This window comes from Poromitra crassiceps, assembly GCF_964638095.1.
Source record: "Poromitra crassiceps genome assembly, chromosome: 6".
NCBI lineage: Eukaryota > Metazoa > Chordata > Actinopteri > Beryciformes > Melamphaidae > Poromitra > Poromitra crassiceps.
Window position 1 is genome coordinate 543,086 of NC_139627.1, and position 21,031 is coordinate 564,116.

Sequence of the window (21,031 nt, forward strand, 5' to 3'; positions counted from 1 at the left end):
CGTTGTCCTGCGTTGTTTAGGACGTGTATAAAAGGCGACTGTAACCAGAGGAGGAGAGGAGAGTAGAAATGGAGGAAACTCCATTGGGAATACGAAGAACAAAACTAGCAATGCAATATATAAGTAAACTAAGGGGACACCAAGGGGAGAACCCAGTAAAATTAGTTTTGGAAGATGCATGGGAATGGGGTAGAGTAGGAGCGAAGGAGTGTTTCATATTCAAAGTTAATAAAGAGATGGAAGAGCTGGAGTTGGGACAGGTGGGGGTGGCCCCTATAATTCACTGGCCAGTTGTACCACCATGGCTTTTGCCTACACCAGAAATAGATTTCACTGTTTTAGAAACAATAAGAGAACATGAGAGTACGGATTATAGTAAAGTAGTGGGGGGAAGGCTAAAAAACAACTGGGAACATCATCTCCAAATTTATACAGATGGGGCCCAAGATCCCAAAACTGGAAAATCTGGATTTGCATTTTACGTTCCAGAATTGGAAATTGTGAAATCTAGACGACTGTCTGAGGGGGTTTCAGTGTATACAACATAACTAATTGCTATAATATGGGCATTGCAGTGGGTGGAGGAGGTGAGGCCGAGCCAGGCAGTCATATGCTCGGATTCGGCCTCAGTTCTGATGACTTTGAGGGGAGGAAGCCTGGGAGCCCGCTCAGATCTTGTAGTAGAGCTGTTGGTTATGTTTCAAGATTCAAGATTCAAGATTTTTATTGTCACTCCATGGTACAAGTACCACGTGTGAAATTCTTGTGCAGTGGACTCCGTTTACGACATAGTACAAATAGGCAACAGCAATAAGTAATAGGCAATAAGAAATAGGCATCAATAAGCAATAAGACAGCAATAAGGCAATAAGAAATAGGCATCTTATAAGCAATAAGACAAGTCGGTGGCTTATACGACAGTGGCATATTCATTGCACATAGGTGCACATGTCATGTGCATACGTTAGACGTGTTCAGACATTCCAAATTCGACGTTTTATACATACATGTGCAAATAGCATGTACCTTATTAAACATACACTTAAATTTACAATTAAACGTTAGGCACCTTATTAAACATACACTTAAATTTACAATTAAACGTTAGGCATCCGTAATAGTAGCAGCTGCAGTACGGTACTGCGGTACGACTACTGCACTATTTGTGCATATTTAGGAGTCTCGTGGCCTGCGGGAAGAAACTGTTCCTCAAGCGATTTGTGCGTGTTTTTGGAACCCTGTATCTCCTCCCTGAGGGTAGCCGGGAGAACAGGCTGTTGTGGGGATGGTTTGTGTCTTTGATGATCTTCAGGGACCTCCTGAGGCACCGCTGGTTATACAGTTCGTGCAGTTCTGGCAACTCGTCTCCTGTTACGTGCTGGGCCGCGCGCCTCACCCTCCGTAGCGCCCTGCGGTCCATGGTGGTACAGTTCCCGTACCAGGCGGTGAAGCAGCCAGTCAGCAGGCTTTCAATGGTGCCTCTGTAGAAGTCCCTGAGGATTTCTTTCCTTAGCCCAAACTTCTTCAGGCGCCTGAGTCCGTGTATTCGCTGTTGGGCCTTTTTGACAACAGTGGCGGTGTGGCCGGCCCAGGTCAGGTCCTGGTGGATGTTGACTCCCAGGTACTTGAAGCTGTCCACCCTTTCCACCACTGTGCCGTTGATGGTGATTGGGGGGTGTGTGCCCCCCCCTCTCCTGTAGTCCACAATGATCTCCTTGGTCTTGGAGACGTTCAGAGAGAGGTGGTTGTCCTGGCACCATTGTTCCAGGACCCTCACCTCCTCTCTGTAGGCCGTCTCGTCGCCCCCCGAGATCAGCCCCACGACTGCTGTGTCGTCTGCAAACTTCACGATGGTGTTTGAAGTTTGAGTCGCCACGCAGTCGTGGGTGTAGAGGTCGTACCAGAAGGGGCTGGAGACGCACCCCTGGGGTGCTCCTATGCTGATGGTCAGCGGGGAGGAGGTGAGGTTGCCCACCCTCACCACCTGGCGGCGGTCTGTCAGGAAGTCCAGGATCCAGTCGCACATCGCTGTGTTTAGTCCCAGGTCCCTGAGTTTGCTTACCAGCCTGGAGGGTACTATGGTGTTGAATGCTGAGCTGTAGTCCACGAACAGCATTCTCACATAGGTGTCCTTCCCCTCCAGGTGGGACAGGGCGGTGTGGAGCACGTGTGCCACTGCATCCGCTGTGCTCCTGTTGGGGCGGTATGCAAACTGCAGCGGGTCGTGGTCCGGGGGGAGTGTGGGACGGATCTTTGATATGACCAGCTTTTCAAGGCACTTGCTGGCTATTGGTGTGAGGGCTATAGGGCGCCAGTCATTGAGGCTGGTCACTTTTTTCTGTTTGGGAATGGGGATGATTGTTGCTGCCTTGAAGCAGGAGGGAACTCGTCGGAGGGAGAGGGACTGGTTGAAGATGTCTGTGTACACGGCTGCCAGCTGGTGGGCGCAGGCCTTGAGGACCCGCCCAGGGATGCCGTCCGGGCCGGCCGCCTTGCGTGGGTTGATACGCAGGAACGACCGGCACACTTCATCCTCAGTGATGGTGAGGGGGCGGTCTGTGGGGGGTGGAGGGTGGGTGGGGTTGGTGGTTAGGTGGGAATGGGGGGGGGTGCGGGGGAGGAAGGGGGGAGGGGAGGTGATCGGGGGGTGGGGGGGAGGAAGGGGGGTGGGGTGGAGGAAGGGGGGAGGGGAGGTGATTGGGGGGGGGAGAGGAGGAGGGGTGGTGGGGGGGCGGCGAGGGGGAGAGGTGATGGGGGGGGAGAGGTGGCAGGGGGGGGAGGAGGGGAGGAGAGGGGTGATGGGGGGGGAGAGGTGGGGGGGGAGGAGAGGAGGGGGGGTGGGGAGGGGTGGTGGGGGGGAGGAGGGAGGGGGGGGTGATGGGGGGGAGGAGAGGGGGAGAGGGGTGGGAGAGGGGGGGGGGGAGGAGGGGAGGCGCTCTGGCAGAGGGGTCGAACCTAGCGTAGAACGCGTTGAGTTCGTCCGGTAGGGTGGGTGACGTGCTGGGGTTCTGTCGTTTCACCTCTTTGAAGTCTGTGGCAGCATGGAGCCCTCTCCACAGGTGTCTGGGGTTGTTAGTGTCCAGTTTTGACTCCAGCTGCCTTCCATAATCTCTACGTGCTATTTTTATAGCGGTCCGGAGGGCATATTGTGCCTGCTTGTATTGGTCAGTTGTGCCAGAGCTGAAGGCGGTGGTCCTGGCGTGGAGGGCAGCCCTGACGTCGCTGTTGACCCAAGGCTTTTGGTTCGGCATTATTTTGACTTTTTTTGTGGGGACTATGTCGTCGGTGCACTTCTTTATGAAGCATGACACCGTATCTGCATACTCGCCCAGGTCTCCTGCAGCTTTGAACTCCTCCCACACCACTTGGTCAAAGCAGTCCCTCAGGATGTCGTCTGATTGGTCTGACCAGCAGTGGGCGGTTCGGAATGCTGGGGGTTGTCTTTTTAGTTTTTGTTTGTACCTGGGTACAAGTAGGATGGAGGCGTGGTCCGATTTGCCGAAAGGGGGGCGAGGGACGGCTTTGTAGCCATGTCGGATGTTTGAGTAACATTTGTCCAGTGTGTTACTGCCTCGCGTGGGGAAGTGAATGTGCATAGGATGTCAATGTTGTATAGGATTGAGCATGCTGGAGGTTCAGTGGGGTTTCTGTGGGTGCCAGCCCATGTGGGAGTGGAAGGGAATGAGGTAGCTGACATGGCAGCTAAAAAGTCCCTGAAGAGAGCTGTCGATCTGAGAGTGCCAATTGGGACGTATGAGTGTAGATCTATTATCAAAAGAAGAATAACAGCTGTGTGGCAGAAAGAGTGGGAAAATGAAAAGAAGGGGCGGCACTACTTTGACATACAAAATAGTGTAAGAAAAGAGCAGTGTTATTTGGGGAGAGAGAGAAGACACACAGTTGTGATGACTAGATTGAGACTGGGGCACTGTGGACTGGCATGGGACTTGGCAAAGATGGGAAAACATGAAGATGGATTGTGTGCGACATGTAAAAAACAACAAACTGTGAAACATGTACTCATGGAATGTAACTGTTACACACAAGAACGAGAAAGGATGTATGCTGCTGTATTAAGCCTGGGCACAAAGACTGTATCAATGAAGAGCCTGCTGAATCCTACTGAGAATCAGGCAAGGACTGTGAAAGCAGTCCTTGAATTCATCGCCGCCACAGGAGTACTCCTGTGGAATTAGAAATACCATAAACAGTAATATTTCTGACCAGTGAGAGGCAGCAATGTGCCGTAAGGCATCTAGTCTGCCGGAAAGCTATCAGAAGAAGAAGAAGAAGTCTGCCGGAAACCCAAAGAAGAAGAAGAAGATGTTGTGTGCAGTGCACCCTCTAGTCTCCTCTCTGGTTGTCAGCAGGGAGGTTCAAGCTAACCTTGTCATGTTCAAGCTATTTGTACAATGAGATACATTCTGCAGAAGATGATTAAGTGACCGACATATACATTTAAAAACGTAAGTAATAACGTTACACAGCGTCTTTACCAACGCTAGCTATAACCGGGTTAGCAGGCTACGTTACATTGGCTAACGTTAGCTTACGTTAGCTAAACCAAAGTCAGCATACTGAGGGGGCTCTGAACTGGCTAGTTTACGTAGCGTTACACTATTCTATTGATGTACAAGATGCTAGCTGAACTGCTGTGTCTGCTTGCTAACGTTACCCGGGCTTGACATTTCATTTCATTTGCTAGCTGCTTGAGCTATTAACATTGTTAGCTTTACGGTTGGTTAACAACAACAACAACAACTTTGAGAGAGTTGTCAAGTCTGACAAGCGAGACAGACCCCAAAGTGACCCTACTACTGTACTCCGTGTATATATATTATAATGTGCTTTCGTTCCAAGTCTGTCATTTATGTTTGCATGATGAGAATTAACCACGGGGGCCTCTGGCTTCTGTGTAAGTAGGCTTATTGACCATAGGCTTTTCTTTTAATATGTTATTGTATGTTTTTATTCTATTGTTTTACATTGTATATTTTTATTGTATTGTTTTATATTGTATGAACAAGGGACTGGAGATGTAAAATCGCAAAAGCTATAATCTAGTGCACTGCATCTTTTCTCTTCGGAGATTAATGTTTTTTTGTACGTTGTCCCTGAAATAAACTTCTAAATAAAATAAATTTGTCCACTCTTGCATTGTGCTGTGTGTCTGCAGGCTGGTGGTCATGGTCATCATGTCGGGCACAGCCACTGTGCTGCAGCAGTTTGTCAGCGGGCTGAAGAGTCGGAATGAAGACACCAGAGCAAAGTCTGCAAAAGACCTGCAGCACTATGTGACCACAGAGCTCAGAGAGGTAAGACCTGCAGCACTATGTGACCACAGAGCTCAGAGAGGTAAGACCTGCAGCACTATGTGACCACAGAGCTCAGAGAGGTAAGACCTGCAGCACTATGTAACCACATAGCTCAGAGAGGTAAGACCCGCAGCACTATGTGACCACAGAGCTCAGAGAGGTAAGACCTGCAGCACTATATAACCACATAGCTCAGAGAGGTAAGACCCGCAGCACTATGTAACCACAGAGCTCAGAGAGGTAAGACCTGCAGCACTATGTGACCACATAGCTCAGAGAGGTTAGACCTGCAGCACTATGTGACAATGACAAAATCACCCCTGTCATTGGTAGGGATGGGTATCGTTTCATATTTCGATACCGGTGCTAAAACGATACTTCATGCATCTCTCATCTTGAAGTTGCTATATGGGATCACATTGCCAAGTAAAAAAATAAGATGTTTCTGATATTTGTTTTGCATCCTTCCCCAGTTGAGCCAAGATGAAGCCACTACTTTCTACGATGAGCTAAACCATAACATCTTTGAGCTGGTTTCCAGCTCTGATGTGAATGAGAAGAAAGGAGGGATTCTTGCCATTGGTAAGCCTGACACCAAGACATGGTTTGCTTTCAATTTGTCCTCCAGCTTTTGGTAAACCTGTAGAAATGAGCCTGGGGATGGCTCATCTTGATCTTGACTATATGCAGCTGTGTAACAGTACTTGATCATTTGTTCCAGTGAGTCTGATCGGGGTGGAGGGAGGCAATGCCACCAGGATTAGCCGCTTTGCCAACTACCTGCGCAACCTGCTGCCCTCCAGCGACCCGGTGGTGATGGAGATGGCCTCTAAAGCCATGGGCCACCTATCCATGGCGGGGGACACCTTCACCGCTGAGTATGTGGAGTTTGAGGTGAAGAGGGCCCTGGAGTGGCTGGGGGCCGACAGAAATGAAGGCAGGCGCCATGCCGCAGTAAGTAGCCAGCGGGACCCAGCCAGCATGCACTGTAGTGTTTGTTGTTATAATACCACTAGTTCTTGATGATGATATGTGATGACGATGAGGGGCAGATGACTTGGATTGACTCAAGTCTGTCCCAATGCATTGATGCATTGATGCATTGATGCATTGATGCATTCACTTAGTACTTTTTTATGCCTCCGCCGGCGAAAGCAGAGCCGGAGGCATTATGGTTTCAGGTTGTCCGTCTAGCTGATGTTCGTTAACGCAATATCTCAGGAACGCCTTGACTGAATTTGGTCATATTTGGCTCAAACGTCCACTTGGACTCAAGGATGAACTGATTACATTTTGGTGGTCAAAGGTCAAGGTCACTGTGACCTTACGAACAACCTTTTCAAGCTCGTTCACGCAATATCTCAGTAACGCCTTGAGGGAATTTCTTCACATTTGGCTCAAACATCAAAGTCTGGACAGACACGGATGTCAACTGCTCACTTGTTGGCGGAGGCATATATGCGCAGTGTGGTCCTTCTAGTTAAAGCTGTACTACTGTAGCTTGTTGGTGGCTCCTAATGGCAGTTGACAGCTGCTTTGAACTTCAATACCCCAAAATCATGTAATGTGATGTTAGTCAGGTTTAACAACAACTCTTTATACTAAAAGATACTAAAGGGTAAAAGATGGCTTGGTGAGCAGAGGTTGCTCGTTTCTCGTTATCTGTTGTTTTGGCAGACAGGGTCTTAGAAATTACCGTAAAATTAAATTAAAAGCTGAGTCCCAAATTGCTGCATGTCCTATATAGACCTGGCTACATATTTTGTAAATAAACGTGGGTCTCAATTTGACGCCGTACTTGCATTTGCTTAGTGATATTGCGACCCGCGATCCATATAGCATGCGCGCACGTCACCTCAGTCTCCCGCGAAATGATCAGGATGAAGGCTAAAGAAATTGACACCTCGGTGAGTGACAGCAGGGACGGGGAAGACTTTGCTGCTTGACAGATTCCTCCACCAACAACCTTTCTGTCAGAAGACATACAACTGTTGTGCAGAAAGGTGCCAGGCATTTCACAGAGAAGCTGGTAAGTTTTGTCACATTTGAGGTGAGGAACATCATAGCCGTGGATGAAACTGCGGTGTGGTTTGACATGGTCGGCTCAACTACAGTGAATGAGAGAGGTGCGTAATTATTGCGCGGCTGAGTGATGCTCTCTTTAACACGTTCAGTGCCAGCGACGCCATATGGCGTCATTAGAAATTTACCGTACAGTGCCAGCGACGCCAAATGGCGTCATAACTCCAAATTGTTTTTTTGACGGGGGGGTGTCGATCTAAGCTTCTTACGTCGCCTCTAACAATATTGTAGCTATTGGAGGTCGATAACCTATTTTACAAACCCATTAGGTGGCGACAGCACTCTCCTGATCAGAGAAAAAGGAGCCAAACACACAGAAATAGTCACTGGGGAAAATGAGGAAATCGCATCGCATCCGTCCGTATGCATCGACGTGCCTCCATAAACGAGCACAACGCCAGCTGTGCCCCCAGCAGCAGCATCCGCTGTCACAACTGAGCACCTCCATGTACGCTGCAACAGCACATTCACATAATCAGCCTTATTATTCCGAACTGGAAGCATGCCTAGCCCGTGACAAACACACGCGGAACCAAAAAGCTGAATGTCGCGCACCATTCACTGTGTGTGCGCAGCAAACTCAGCAGAGACTGAGAGCCACCAGACACATAAGACACACCCAGGAGGCGTGTGCAGTTGAGGGGGGGGGGGGGGGGGGGGGGGGGGGGAGCACGGAGAGCAGCAGAGCAGCATACACTTCACCCAGACAGACCCAGACATCAGAAAATTAGCTTCAGAGTCAGTGATGTGCTTGAAATGTTTAATTTCACAAAAGGCTCATTATCTCAGCTCGTAGAAAAAAAGGGATGTTTTTGCTTCAATCAAGCTATATTCTCCGGCTCATAACTAAAGAACGGAAAATGGGATCAATAAACTTTTTTTTGCAGGTGATAGAAGAGAGTCTCATCGTTATTTGTGCATGTTCAGTGTTTACATAGTAATTATTAAAAAAATTATATGACTGTTTTAAAATGCATTGCGGCCTATGTGGCGCGGCCTATGTGGCACAGCAAGCAACCTTTTGCCCAAGGGCCGTGGCACTTAAAGTGTTAAAGTGGAAATTCGTTCACCAGCAACACATTTTCCTTCTGACCTTTTTCTATTAGTTTCTGATGATTTGTTTTACACTAAATCCCACAGGTTTGGTTTGAAGTTTTCTTATGTGTATTATTGCAAAATGGGATACCGCTCCCAGTCGAGACCTCAGGACCACAATGGAAATACGTTTAACAACTTTATTGTGATATCCAGAGGAATTATTTTATACTGTATGCTAGTTGTATTTTTTTATTTGTCAAATAAATTCAATCAATGAATCAATCTCTCTCTCACACACACACACACACACACACACACACACACACACACACACACACACACACACACACACACACACACACACACACACACACACACCTACACACACACACACACACACACACACACACACACACACACACACACACACACACACACACACACACACACACACACACACACAGACAGACAGACAGACAGACAGACAGGCAGACAGACAGACAGACAGACAGACAGACAGACAGACAGACAGGCAGATAGACAGACAGACAGACAGGATTTAAAGGCATCAAAATGAGTTGCTTTTCCCTCTGCGTTCCAGGTGTTGGTGTTGAGGGAGCTGGCTGTGAGCGCACCCACCTTCTTCTTCCAGCAGGTGCAGCCCTTCTTTGACAACATCTTCTACGCTGTGTGGGACCCCAAGCAGGCCATCCGGGAGGGGGCCGTGGCCGCCCTGCGAGCCTGTCTCATCCTCACCACACAGAGGGAGACCAAGGAAATGCAGAAGCCGCAGTGGTATAAGGTGCTTAGTGATTTGAATGATTAATCGACTATCGATTAATCGCCCCCTTAAGAATTTGATCGATTAAACGTAATTTATATTAACCGCACAATGTAGGCTATGTGCTATATTCTCATATTTTTTCTGAAATGATTTAACACCACAAAGGCGAAATTTAACTTTCATCGCTTATACAGAGAAGAAAGCAAGCAAGCAGGCAAAAAGTCCAGGGTGGGAGAATTAGGCCATGTTCAGACTAGGAGGCCAAATCTGATTTGTGAACTTAATGAGCTATTAATGATTCTATCCAGATTTGTTTTATCAGTCTGGACGCTCCAAGTCTGATTTGTGTCACTTGTCCCAAACCACATATGGAGGTAGTTTCCAATCTGCTTTCCACTGATGTGACTTCAGTGTGGACGCACTGATCACCCAAATCAGATTTGAGAGTGTCTTTTGCAGGAGCGCGATTGTTTGGAAGGCAAGAGATGATGGTCATTTCTCGTGCTGCTGCGTTGGAAAGCACCTTCAGAGCTAGTTGTTTACTGATGCCTATGTCGTTACCATAGCAACCCATGCAGACAGGCTCATTATATTCTGGACACACAGATCCGACTTGAACACTTGCCCAAATCAGATTTGTGGCAGTGCGGACACAGATTTGGGAAACCAATCAAGACAATGATGATTAATGACTTTAGCAGCAAATCGGATTTGCCTGTAATGTGAACATGGCCTTACAGCCAAAAAGATAATACAGCACGTCTACAAGCACACTGACAGCTAATGCAGGAAGTTTGGTTGGTTGATTAACTTGGGCCTAAAGACAGGTGTAACAAGGGCAACTTCGGCCCAGGACCACGTGCGTCATTCTTATTCTTCTACTGGCTTTCTGGCAGACTGGATGCCTTGCAGCACATTGCTGCCTCTCACAGAATATTACACAAATTCCAGACTTGGTGGTCCGCCCCCTCTTCAATGCTCCTCCCTCTGGCTGCCTCGCTCTCCTCTTTGACCGCCGTGTTCCTGGACCTCTCAGCCCTCACGCCAGCACACCAACCTCCCTCGCTGCACGACGGCTCCCGCTTAGAATCCTGCTCGACGGCCTTCGGTGAGGAAGGACCCTCCCATGTGCGTCATGTAGCAACCAGGCGACCTCATGCAACTCGAGCCCATTCGAGGAAACCACATCGTTCAACAGCCCACGTTTGGCACTGATGACATCATTGATGACATCATCACTGGTGACATCTCCGTTTCAACAGCCCAAGTTTGGCACTGATGACATCATCACCGTTATCCATTCCTGTATGAAGGAAAGAATGAATGAATAACCATGGTAAAAACCCATGGTTTGTACTTTCTATTTTGTATGTCAAAAGCAGTTTTTTATGTAATGATTAATTGATTGTTATGACCAATTAATCGATTAATAAAATTTGCATCCCTTGGTACTTGTTGGCCCTGATGATGAAGCATCTTTCATCAGAAGTTGTATTAGCTTGTAAAGGGGATCTTTTTGTGCTCTCTCTCTACCAGCAAACCTTTGATGAGGCAGAGAAAGGCTTTGATGAGACGTTGTCCAAAGAGAAGGGGATGAATCGTGATGACAGGGTCCACGGAGCCCTGCTCATCCTCAACGAGCTGGTTCGCATCAGCAGCATGGAGGGAGAGGTGAGGCCTACATTCAAACAAAAAGTGACTAGGTGCGCCTTCTCCTCGAGCTGCAACTAACAATTGGAAAGAAAGAAAAACTGTCGATTATTTTCTCGATTAATTGATTAGTTGTGTAGTCTATAAAATGTCAGAAAATGGTGAATAATGTCCATCACTTTTTCCATAATGCCCAAGATGGCATCCTCAAATGTACACAACCAAAATATATTCAGTTTACTGTCGTAGAGGAGTAAAGAAACCACAAAATATTATATTTATATTATATTTAAGAAGCTGGAATCAGAGAATTTGTATATTTTTCTCTAAATATTAGCTGTGTTGTAGTGCAGGGTATACGTGGGTATATGGCGTATTAGTCTCATCACCCCGAACACACACACACACACACACACACACACACACACACACACACACACACACAGACACACACACACACACACACACACACACACACACACACACACACACACACACACACACACACACACACACACAAATTAGGAGTAGTCCCACTTCTCCAGGGACCACTACACCACTGGATATTAGTCTCAACAATTAATTGATTATAAAAATAGTTGGTGATTAGTTTTTCGACGATCGTCTAATCGATGAAACGACTAATGGTTGCAGCTTCTTCTGACAGTGACCAGTTTAACCACACTATCCTAAACTGTGTGCTTTCTCCACCAGCGCATGCGTGAGGAGATGGAGGAGATCACGCAGCAGCAGCTGGTCCACGACAAGTACGTGAAGGAGCTGATGGGCTTCGGCACCAAGCCGCGCCACATCACGCCCTTCACCAGCTTCCAGTCGGTGCAGCCACAGCAGTCCAATGCCCTGCTGGGACTGCTGGGGTACTGCACCCCACAGGGCTTCCTCAGCTTCGGGGCCACGCCCGTCCCCGCCAAGAGCTCGCTGGTGGAGAGCCGCTACTGCCGCGAGCTGATGGAGGAGCGATTTGACCAGGTACATACTATGTTACGCCACAGGTTTGATTGATCTGTTGCTGCAACAGGTGTTTTGATAATCGATTAGTCTGATGATTACTTAAAGTCCCTGGAAACCAAAATCCACAAAAACGTTCTAACTATGTTATTTAGGGTCTTATGTTAGTAACTGTCTGCCTCAGAAATTATTATACATTACTTTCAACCCAAAGCCTTAAAATCGACACTTTTCTACAAGATTCTACAAAGTACTTCCTCATTGAAGAGAGCAGTGCGTGAGGTGCTAAAATGCAGGAGCTTATGACGTCATAAGCTCTATATAACCTTTGTACACGCGCGCAACTCGCCCTACTGTGTGTGTGTATGTGTGTGTGTGTGTGTGTGAGTAACTTCGCGTCACCAGGCTGTGTCGAGCGCTATGCTGTTCTCTCTCTCTCACTAGTCCCGAGAGAGAGAGAGAGAGAGAGAGAGAGAGAGAGAGAGAGAGAGAGAGAGAGAGAGAGAGAGAGAGAGAGAGAGAGAGAGAGAGAGAGAGAGAGAGAGAGAGAGAGAGAGAGAGAGAGAGAGAGAGAGAGAGAGAGAGAGAGAGAGAGCACAGAGTGGGAGACAGACACGCTGTGGGGGCAAAGAACGGACAGAGATCTCTTCCTCTCAGAGCCGCGGAGCAACGCGCGAACACACACACACACACACACGGTGTGTGCACTCATCTCTCTTTCTTTCTTTCTCCGTTTCCCTCCCCCCCCTCTCTCTCGCGCTCTCCGAGAGACAGAAATTTCCCTGCTGTAGACTGGACACGCCCACACAGTCCGCGGGAGAAAGTACACTCTAAAAAATAATGAAATCTCATGAGTTTTGCCATGGCTGTCAAACCTAAATTTATATACTTTGCGACGTTCATCATCGTTCAAATTCGGCTGGTGGCTTATTAACATAGGATCCTGTGATGTGATGAACTCAAAATGCTAAATAATAAATAAATATTTCTGGTTTCCAGGGACTTTAAGCGATGGATCAATACAGTGCCAAAGTCACATCCTCTTCCGTGTGGGCATTTGAACCCAAGGGATTTAATCCGTCATTCTTTTTTCCATAGGCACTCAAAAACAAAACGTATTCTATTTTTATTTTACGCCATTTTATTCTTCTTCTTCTTTTTTTACATTTCGGTCAGAGTGAAATGTTATGGTCTCTCCTGATTCTAAATATAGCTGAATCGGTTGGTTTGAGACCAAGTAAAATTATTTTTATAAGCATTTTACGAAATGTTGTCTATGAAGAAAAGGATGCAGTGTGGATAATCTATTCTCAAATACAAATGAAGTGAGAGGAGAATTATTATTTTTTTCCCCACAATTTTTTTTTATCCCATTTTTATCCCCCATTAGTGCTAATTTTTTATTTATTTATCCTGGTTGCTGCTCCACCCTCTGCCGATCTGGGGAGAGCCTCCGAGACATGTGCAGTAGCCAGCCGCTTCTTTTCACCTGACAGGGGAAGCTTGTTTGTTGAGGTGGGCTTGTGTGTTGTGTTTGGCTCAGGTGTGTCGCTGGGTGCTGAAATACAGGAGCAGTAGAAACCCTCTGATCCAGGCCACCATCCTCTACCTGCTGCCCCGCCTGGCTGCCTTCCAGCCACACACCTTCACAGGTACGACTTGGACATGTGCATCGAACAGGGTTCTCACCGTCATGGAAAACCAGTCAAATCTACTTTTCCAGGCCTGGAAAAGTCATGGAATTAGTCAAATCCTTTAAAGTTTTGGAATTGGAATTCACCTGTTTTTATTGGATTTTAGTGCTCCCCCCATTTTTTAAATAAATATTTTTATGGAAAATCATGATTCCCCCCCAAATAGCTTCAATGTAATGTGTCTCAGACCCACTGACTCCAAATCAATACCAGAAAGTATTACTACACTGGACAAATAGGACACACCTCTTTATATTGATTTGAGTGCTTCTTGTATTTTCTATTCACATTCTTATGGGAAAGTAATCTTTTATTTCAATAACTTCCATGTAATGTGATGCAGCGATGTTGAAGAAGGGTCCCAAAAGCACGAACAAATCGCTTGAGAGACAGTTTCTTCCCGCAGGCCACGAGACTCCTTAACACTCATAAATAGACAATCATGTAGCAGCTGCACTGCAGCTGCAGTGCATTATGTATGTTCGATTATGCCTAGGTTATTTGCACATGTACAAACAGAAGATTTAATTACGTTTAAATATTGCTTGTTCTCTTGTTTCTTTTTTTTTTATCTCTTTGGACTGTTATTTTGCACTATGTTGTAACGGAGCCTACAGCACAAGAATTTCATACGTGATACTTGTACTACGGAGTGACAATAAAAATCTTGAATCTTGAAAATCTTGAATCTTGAATCTTGAAGGACATCATTCAATTAAAGAAATGAATATGGAGCCAGAGTGTGCGATGCCTTTTTCAACATGAAACATGCGGTGACGCTAAAGAACTCAAATCAAATATAAAGAGGTGTCGTATTTGTCCAGTTTAGTCATAATTCAGAGTCACTGCCTCACATTACAGGGAAATTCTATTATGGATGCTTGAAAAGTCTTGTGGCTTTTGGTGTTTTGCTGTAAAAGTAGCTCTACTATTGACTTTGTCCTGCCAGTCCTCTCATAAACAAAACAGTGAGGATCACTGGTTTAATCTCTGCAGACCAGTACCTGTCAGACACTATGTGCCACCTGCTGGTCTGTCTGAAGGTACTGTATTAATGGTTTAATCTCTACAGACCAGTACCTGTCAGACACTATGTGCCACCTGCTGGTCTGTCTGAATGTACTGTATTAATGGTTTAATCTCTACAGACCAGTACCTGTCAGACACTATGTGCCACCTGCTGGTCTGTCTGAATGTACTGTATTAATGGTTTAATCTCTACAGACCAGTACCTGTCAGACACTATGTGCCACCTGCTGGTCTGTCTGAAGGTACTGTATTAATGGTTTAATCTCTACAGACCAGTACCTGTCAGACACTATGTGCCACCTGCTGGGCTGTCTGAATGTACTGTATTAATGGTTTAATCTCTACAGACCAGTACCTGTCAGACACTATGTGCCACCTGCTGGTCTGTCTGAAGGTACTGTATTAATGGTTTAATCTCTACAGACCAGTACCTGTCAGACACTATGTGCCACCTGCTGGGCTGTCTGAAGAAGGAGAAGGAGCGGACAGCAGCCTTCCAGGCCCTGGGGCTGCTGGTGGTGGCCGTCAGGACCGAGATCCAACCCTACCTCTCCAAGATCCTCGAGATCATCAAAGCGGCACTGCCACCAAAGGACTTTGCACACAAGTCAGTCATCATATTTGGATCTTTTTCTAAATATATATCTTCATTTAGTACTTCTATTTTTAGATGTCTCAGTGTGCCCTTATGCATTTGTTGTACACCAGCAATGTAATTCATACACTTTCAATGTTATCATTCATATATTTCTACTCAATACATTCTAGTGTTGTAATTGTCGTTTGTGTTAGGTTGAATCTTTTTTGCATTTTTTATTTCTTTCTTTAGTCCTTGAATATATTATTTGCGCACACAACAACCCAATTGAATGATTTCAGTTATTTTCAACCTGCGCCTTATTTTGCCATCGTGATGATTGCATTTCTGTAGATCTACAGCCACCTGTTGAACCTTCCAAACACTTCCTGAAATCAGAGCTACGTATCAGGTCCTGTTCCCACATTTGGCGGTGGGGATCGGCTGCTTTAGCCGACTAATAGCTCTGGAATGAAAAGAGACTTGATTGTCATTCTGATTTTCATCACACACACATTCTTGTGTGCTTACAGGAGGCAGAAGACCATGCAAGTGGACGCTACAGTGTTCACCTGTATCAGCATGCTGTCCAGAGCTATGGGCCCCAGCATCCAGCCAGACATCAAGGAACTGCTGGAACCCATGCTGACTGTGGGCCTCAGGTACCACACACTGAGAAGGTCTTACCACAGCCTGGATTGGCTGTATGAGTATGAACCCGTGCTGGCTGTGGGCCTCAGGTGCCACACACTGTGAGAAGGTCTGGAAGCTGCATTTATTCATTTAGTGCAATTCGATTTTTTAAGGTTACTAGCGATATTTGGGGAGCAGCAGCCAATGTCGATGGTGGATAATCAGTATCGTTAGATTTGATCATTTTCATGCCTAAAATGTAAAAGAAAACAAACAAAAAAACATATAGAGTGATTTACCCCCCAGAATTTGATGATGATGATAAAGTTAGTTAATAATAATGATAATATCACCACCACTAGTTGTGCAATTGTTAAGATGTGTCAGTTCCACATGTTGGATCATGTCCGCCAATATTTAATAATTTCATCCATGCTCCAGGGTTGCCATGGGTCTGGAAAGTAAAATAAAAATCAAGTACGGTACTTTAAAGTGAACAAACAGAACGGAACGAAAGCAATTGTTCCCAGTGAGAAGCAACCCAAGTATGACTGGAAACACATTTGCATCAGAGGACTTACAAGATTGGTATATGTGAATTATTGGCCTGTAATTTTGAAATAATCTGTCCTTGAAAAGTGCTTGAAATCTATCATTACAAAACAGTGGTAATCCTGCATGTCTGATTCTTAAGACCAATATTGGCAAACTGATATATCGTTCTAACCCCAGTTATAGGAGTGCTGGAAACGGGGTTGAATAAAAAACACGTATAAGTGTGTATGATTGGAGGAGTGTCGTCACCTGGCCTGATTGTAATATGGTGTCGCGTTGCTAAATGCCTGCAGCCCTGCGCTGACGGCGGTGCTGTACGACCTGAGCCGGCAGATCCCCCAGCTGAAGAAGGACATCCAGGACGGGCTGCTGAAGATGCTGTCCCTGGTGCTGATGCACAAGCCTCTGAGGCACCCCGGCATGCCCAAAGGCCTGGCCCACCAGCTGGCCTCGCCCAGCCTCACCAACATCCCCGAGGCCAGCGACGTGGGCAGCATCACGCTGGCCCTCCGCACGCTGGGAAGCTTCGAGTTTGAAGGTAACGCCTGCTGGCCATACGAACATTAGTGAGTTTAATCCCATTTGAATCTGCCATGTGAATCATAGCTGCCAACATTAGGCTGGGAAAAAGAGGGAGATTTTCCAGGGGGAGCGTCAAATTGTTGGTACCAATGGATGCCTTATATGATAGCAGATAGTTCACTCTGGTTTTAAAACTGAGTCCCCTACAGCCACTTGATTGAAATCGGGAGATTAATGGGAGAAATTACCAATAGGGAGCACAGCAGAAAATAGGGAGTGTTGGCAGGTATGAATTGTAAAGTAAAAATGTCAACCCAACCCCCAATGTATTTTAGAGAGGATGGAGTTCCCTCTGATAATACTGTACCAATACCTGCTGATAGAAAGTATCTGTGTGAGAGACTGCTATTACGTGACTTCTCTTCCAGTTTATTATTTTTTTCTCCCTGTATCTAAACTTACTGTTGTGTGTGCCACACTCACATTTAATTCTTGATTATTCTTGTATTGCTGCACACTACACAAACCAGACTCTGCCTAACAAAATCGAATATGTTTGAAAAAATTGCGTAGGGCCAAACAGCCCGAGTTGGCAGTCTTAAAGCCCCCGTCCAGCCAGTTTAACGGCTGTTTAATGGTTAATGTTGTTTCTCAAACAGTCTGTGAGCTCCTGCTATATAGCCACATGTCATCTGATTCTGTGCTACGCTATTTGCATAAGCTACGCAGACCGGAAACACTATCCACAGATGTCCCTACGCAGCTTAGCCAAAAGGGATTAGCCGTATTACCTTGCTGAGTTCTCAACAACCAGGCAACGGATTTCAAAATCATTAGAATCAGTGTGACTCGTACTTACTAACCAGCAAGAGTTTCAGTCACGTCAGTGGTGTTTTGAGCCTGTCATAGCTTATACAGCAGCAAGCAGTGGGCTTAGCTAATGTTAAGTTAACGGCTGACTAGCTAGTTAACATGCCAGCTTGTCCTCAGAATCCAATTGACAAATCAGGTATGACTAATAGTTACACTAATTGTCATATGTAATCATTACATTTGAGCAACTAACTTAAATTTCCCGAACTTGAGCATAAAATGAAGGTATTTGTCAAAAAATATTTGGCAAACAGTGTGGCTATATCAATATTTGAAATGTCTTAAAAATGACAAAATACACTGGAGAGGGGCTTTAAGCCTGTTCACACCACAGGCTCATCTAGTTTCATCTACATGTAGTCTCAACTCTACAAGATTAGCTGTACCGCTGCTCAACACTAGCTCTGACTCACACTGATCACTACCACCGCCCAACACTAGCTCTGACTCACACTGATCACTACCACCACCCCAAACTAGCTCTGACTCACACTGATCAGTACTACCACCCCAAACTAGCTCTGACTCACACTGATCAGTACTACCACCCCAAACTAGCTCTGACTCACACTGATCAGTACTACCACCCCAAACTAGCTCTGACTCACACTGATCAGTACTACCACCCAACACTATCTCTGACTCACACTGATCAGTACTACCACCCCAAACTAGTTCTGACTCACACTGAGACTACCACCCAGAGATTATTCTTTGAACCCCCCTGTTGGTACTCTGTCCCCAGGACACTCGCTCACCCAGTTTGTGCGGCACTGTGCCGACCACTTCCTGAACAGCGAGCACAAGGAGATCCGGATGGAGGCGGCCCGCACCTGCTCGCGCCTCCTCAGCCCCTCCATCCACCTGCTGAGCGGCCACGGACACGTGGTCAGCCAGACCGCCGTGCAGGTGGTGGCCGACGTGCTCAGCAAGCTGCTGGTGGTGGGCATCACAGACCCAGGTACCACAGGGAACAAGGCTTCAGCGCAGGGATGGGGGTAGTGATGTTATGTCACACAGACCTAGGTACCACAGGGAACAAGGCTTCAGCGCAGGGATGGGGGTAGTGATGTTACATCACACAGACCTAGGTACCACAGAGAACAAGGCTTCAGCGCAGGGATGGGGGTAGTGATGTTACATCACACAGACCTAGGTACCACAGAGAACAAGGCTTCAGCGCAGGGATGGGGGTAGTGATGTTACATCACACAGACCCAGGTACCACAGGGAACAAGGCTTCAGCGCAGGGATGGGGGTAGTGATGTTACGTCACACAGACCTAGGTACCACAGGGAACAAGGCTTCAGCGCAGGGATGGGGGTAGTGATGTTACATCACACAGACCTAGGTACCACAGAGAACAAGGCTTCAGCGCAGGGATGGGGGTAGTGATGTTACGTCACACAGACCTAGGTACCACAGGGAACAAGGCTTCAGCGCAGGGATGGGTGTAGTGATGTTACATCACACAGACCTAGGTACCACAGAGAACAAGGCTTCAGCGCAGGGATGGGGGTAGTGATGTTATGTCACACAGACCTAGGTACCACAGAGAACAAGGCTTCAGCGCAGGGATGGGGGTAGTGATGTTATGTCACACAGACCTAGGTACCACAGGGAACAAGGCTTCAGCGCAGGGATGGGGGTAGTGATGTTACGTCTTGACACCCAAGCTCTGAGCCATGCACCCTTACTCGCTAGGCAGTTGTATTGAACCACTGTGCAGAGAGGCTGGCTTTGGTGTGGGAAAAATCACCTGTATGATGAAATGGGCCCTTTTCACAGCAGTCATTTTGTGTCTAAAAGCCAGGGTAAACATAGGTGCAATCAAAACATTAATAATGAGGGCCCCAGCACTGGAACACCTAAATGGATTGGAAGTTAAAAACCCTCATTAATGTTCTGTTTGCGCCTGTGTTTTACCCCTGCCATGGTGCATCACATCCGAAACAATCCCAGAACGGTTCAGAACCAATAATGGAGCATCTGCGTCCTGGTTGCACTACATGTATTTGTCCAGCAGATGTCACACACGTGCACTGTTATTTGAAGCTTCAAATAGTGAACCCATTCTTGACACAATTGGCTGTAGAGCAGGGGTTCCCAAACTTAAGAATGCTGTGTCCCACTTTGAAATGTGAAAATCGTCCGGGGCCCACCCAACCCTTTAATCACAACTCTGATCAACACATGAGACTAAGATGATGTATTTCCCTACATGTTTTTCATTATATATTTTTTATTTCATTAACAGAGCATGTGAACTTGGTCATATGGGAAATTAATAATCCATCCACATACAAAAACATTTCAGCAAAATACCCAAAAGCAGATTGCCAACATTTTCTCCCCCCTTACTCATCAATAGTATTTAAATGCATAACACATTTGTTGAGACAAAATGTGATGAGCAACAACAAGAAATCAACCCACAAGCTATTAATGCTATTTAGGCTGTGAAAAATGCTACCTGATCTGTAAAGGGGAGACTGGTGGGTACCCAGTGAACCAGTTTTCATTCAGATAAATTGAGCTGAGAGGTCAAGGGACCCCTTTGAAATAGTTTTCCCTCACCAAAATGTAACCTATGTTTGGAGCGTTATTTACCCCCCTTGCCGACAAGCTAGCATATGCTTGATAGCAATGGATGCCTTTATAGGTCTTATACTTTCTTCTGATAACAGGATCTCCACTGTAGCTTTAAAAATGACCCTGCTACAGCCATTTGATTGCCCGTGAAAATCTGGAGTGTTGGCAGACCAATCGCAGCCCACCTGCAGTACCTCCATGGCCCACTAGTGGGCTACAGGCCACAGTTTGGGAATCACTGCTGTAGAGCCTGAAAAGCTTCAGAACGCCTCTTTGGCCATCACTAGATTGGGGCTGGAGCCATGTGGTGTCTTGGATTGATAAATATGTAGGCAAGATCTCTGGATGTCACTGTATGAGCCCTCCATTTTGGATGAATCAACATTAGATCAGATGAAATGTGATAACCCTGTGGGGAAGTCAGATTGTCGCAGGGGCAGATAATAGTATCAAGCAAAAACAAATTGGATATAAATGAGAGTAGAGCAAATGGAGGGTATTAAACATAACGCGAAAGGACGTAACTGTTCAGAAATGTCTAAAGCCTAGACCCTAAAGGTCCGTGTTGCTTTCGCGGCGCCTTACTTTCTTTCCAGAGTGCTTTTCTTCTCATGAAATTAATGATCTCTTAAGACCAGCGATTGTCCAACCAATGAGAATTTGGTAGGACTTGAGCGTATCGACCAACCAGCCGACTGACCAGAAGTTGTCAGCCCTA

General features: G+C 46.4%; 1 protein-coding gene across 2 annotated transcripts in view; it reads left to right on the top strand.

The window, feature by feature from the left end:
- The first annotated feature begins 4,334 nt into the window (after positions 1–4,334).
- mtor (mechanistic target of rapamycin kinase) overlaps positions 4,335–21,031 on the top strand; it is a 172,494-nt gene continuing 155,797 nt past the window's right edge. For both annotated transcript variants that reach the window (XM_083638895.1, XM_083638896.1), the window contains exons 1-12: positions 4,335–4,466; positions 5,177–5,315; positions 5,789–5,897; positions 6,037–6,269; positions 9,037–9,237; positions 10,756–10,890; positions 11,584–11,859; positions 13,382–13,490; positions 14,985–15,168; positions 15,672–15,800; positions 16,620–16,864; positions 18,467–18,682. In XM_083638895.1, coding sequence (XP_083495021.1) covers positions 5,187–5,315; positions 5,789–5,897; positions 6,037–6,269; positions 9,037–9,237; positions 10,756–10,890; positions 11,584–11,859; positions 13,382–13,490; positions 14,985–15,168; positions 15,672–15,800; positions 16,620–16,864; positions 18,467–18,682 — 1,966 coding nt within the window. In that variant the 5' untranslated portion in view covers positions 4,335–4,466; positions 5,177–5,186. The remainder of the gene's footprint in view (positions 4,467–5,176; positions 5,316–5,788; positions 5,898–6,036; positions 6,270–9,036; positions 9,238–10,755; positions 10,891–11,583; positions 11,860–13,381; positions 13,491–14,984; positions 15,169–15,671; positions 15,801–16,619; positions 16,865–18,466; positions 18,683–21,031) is intronic.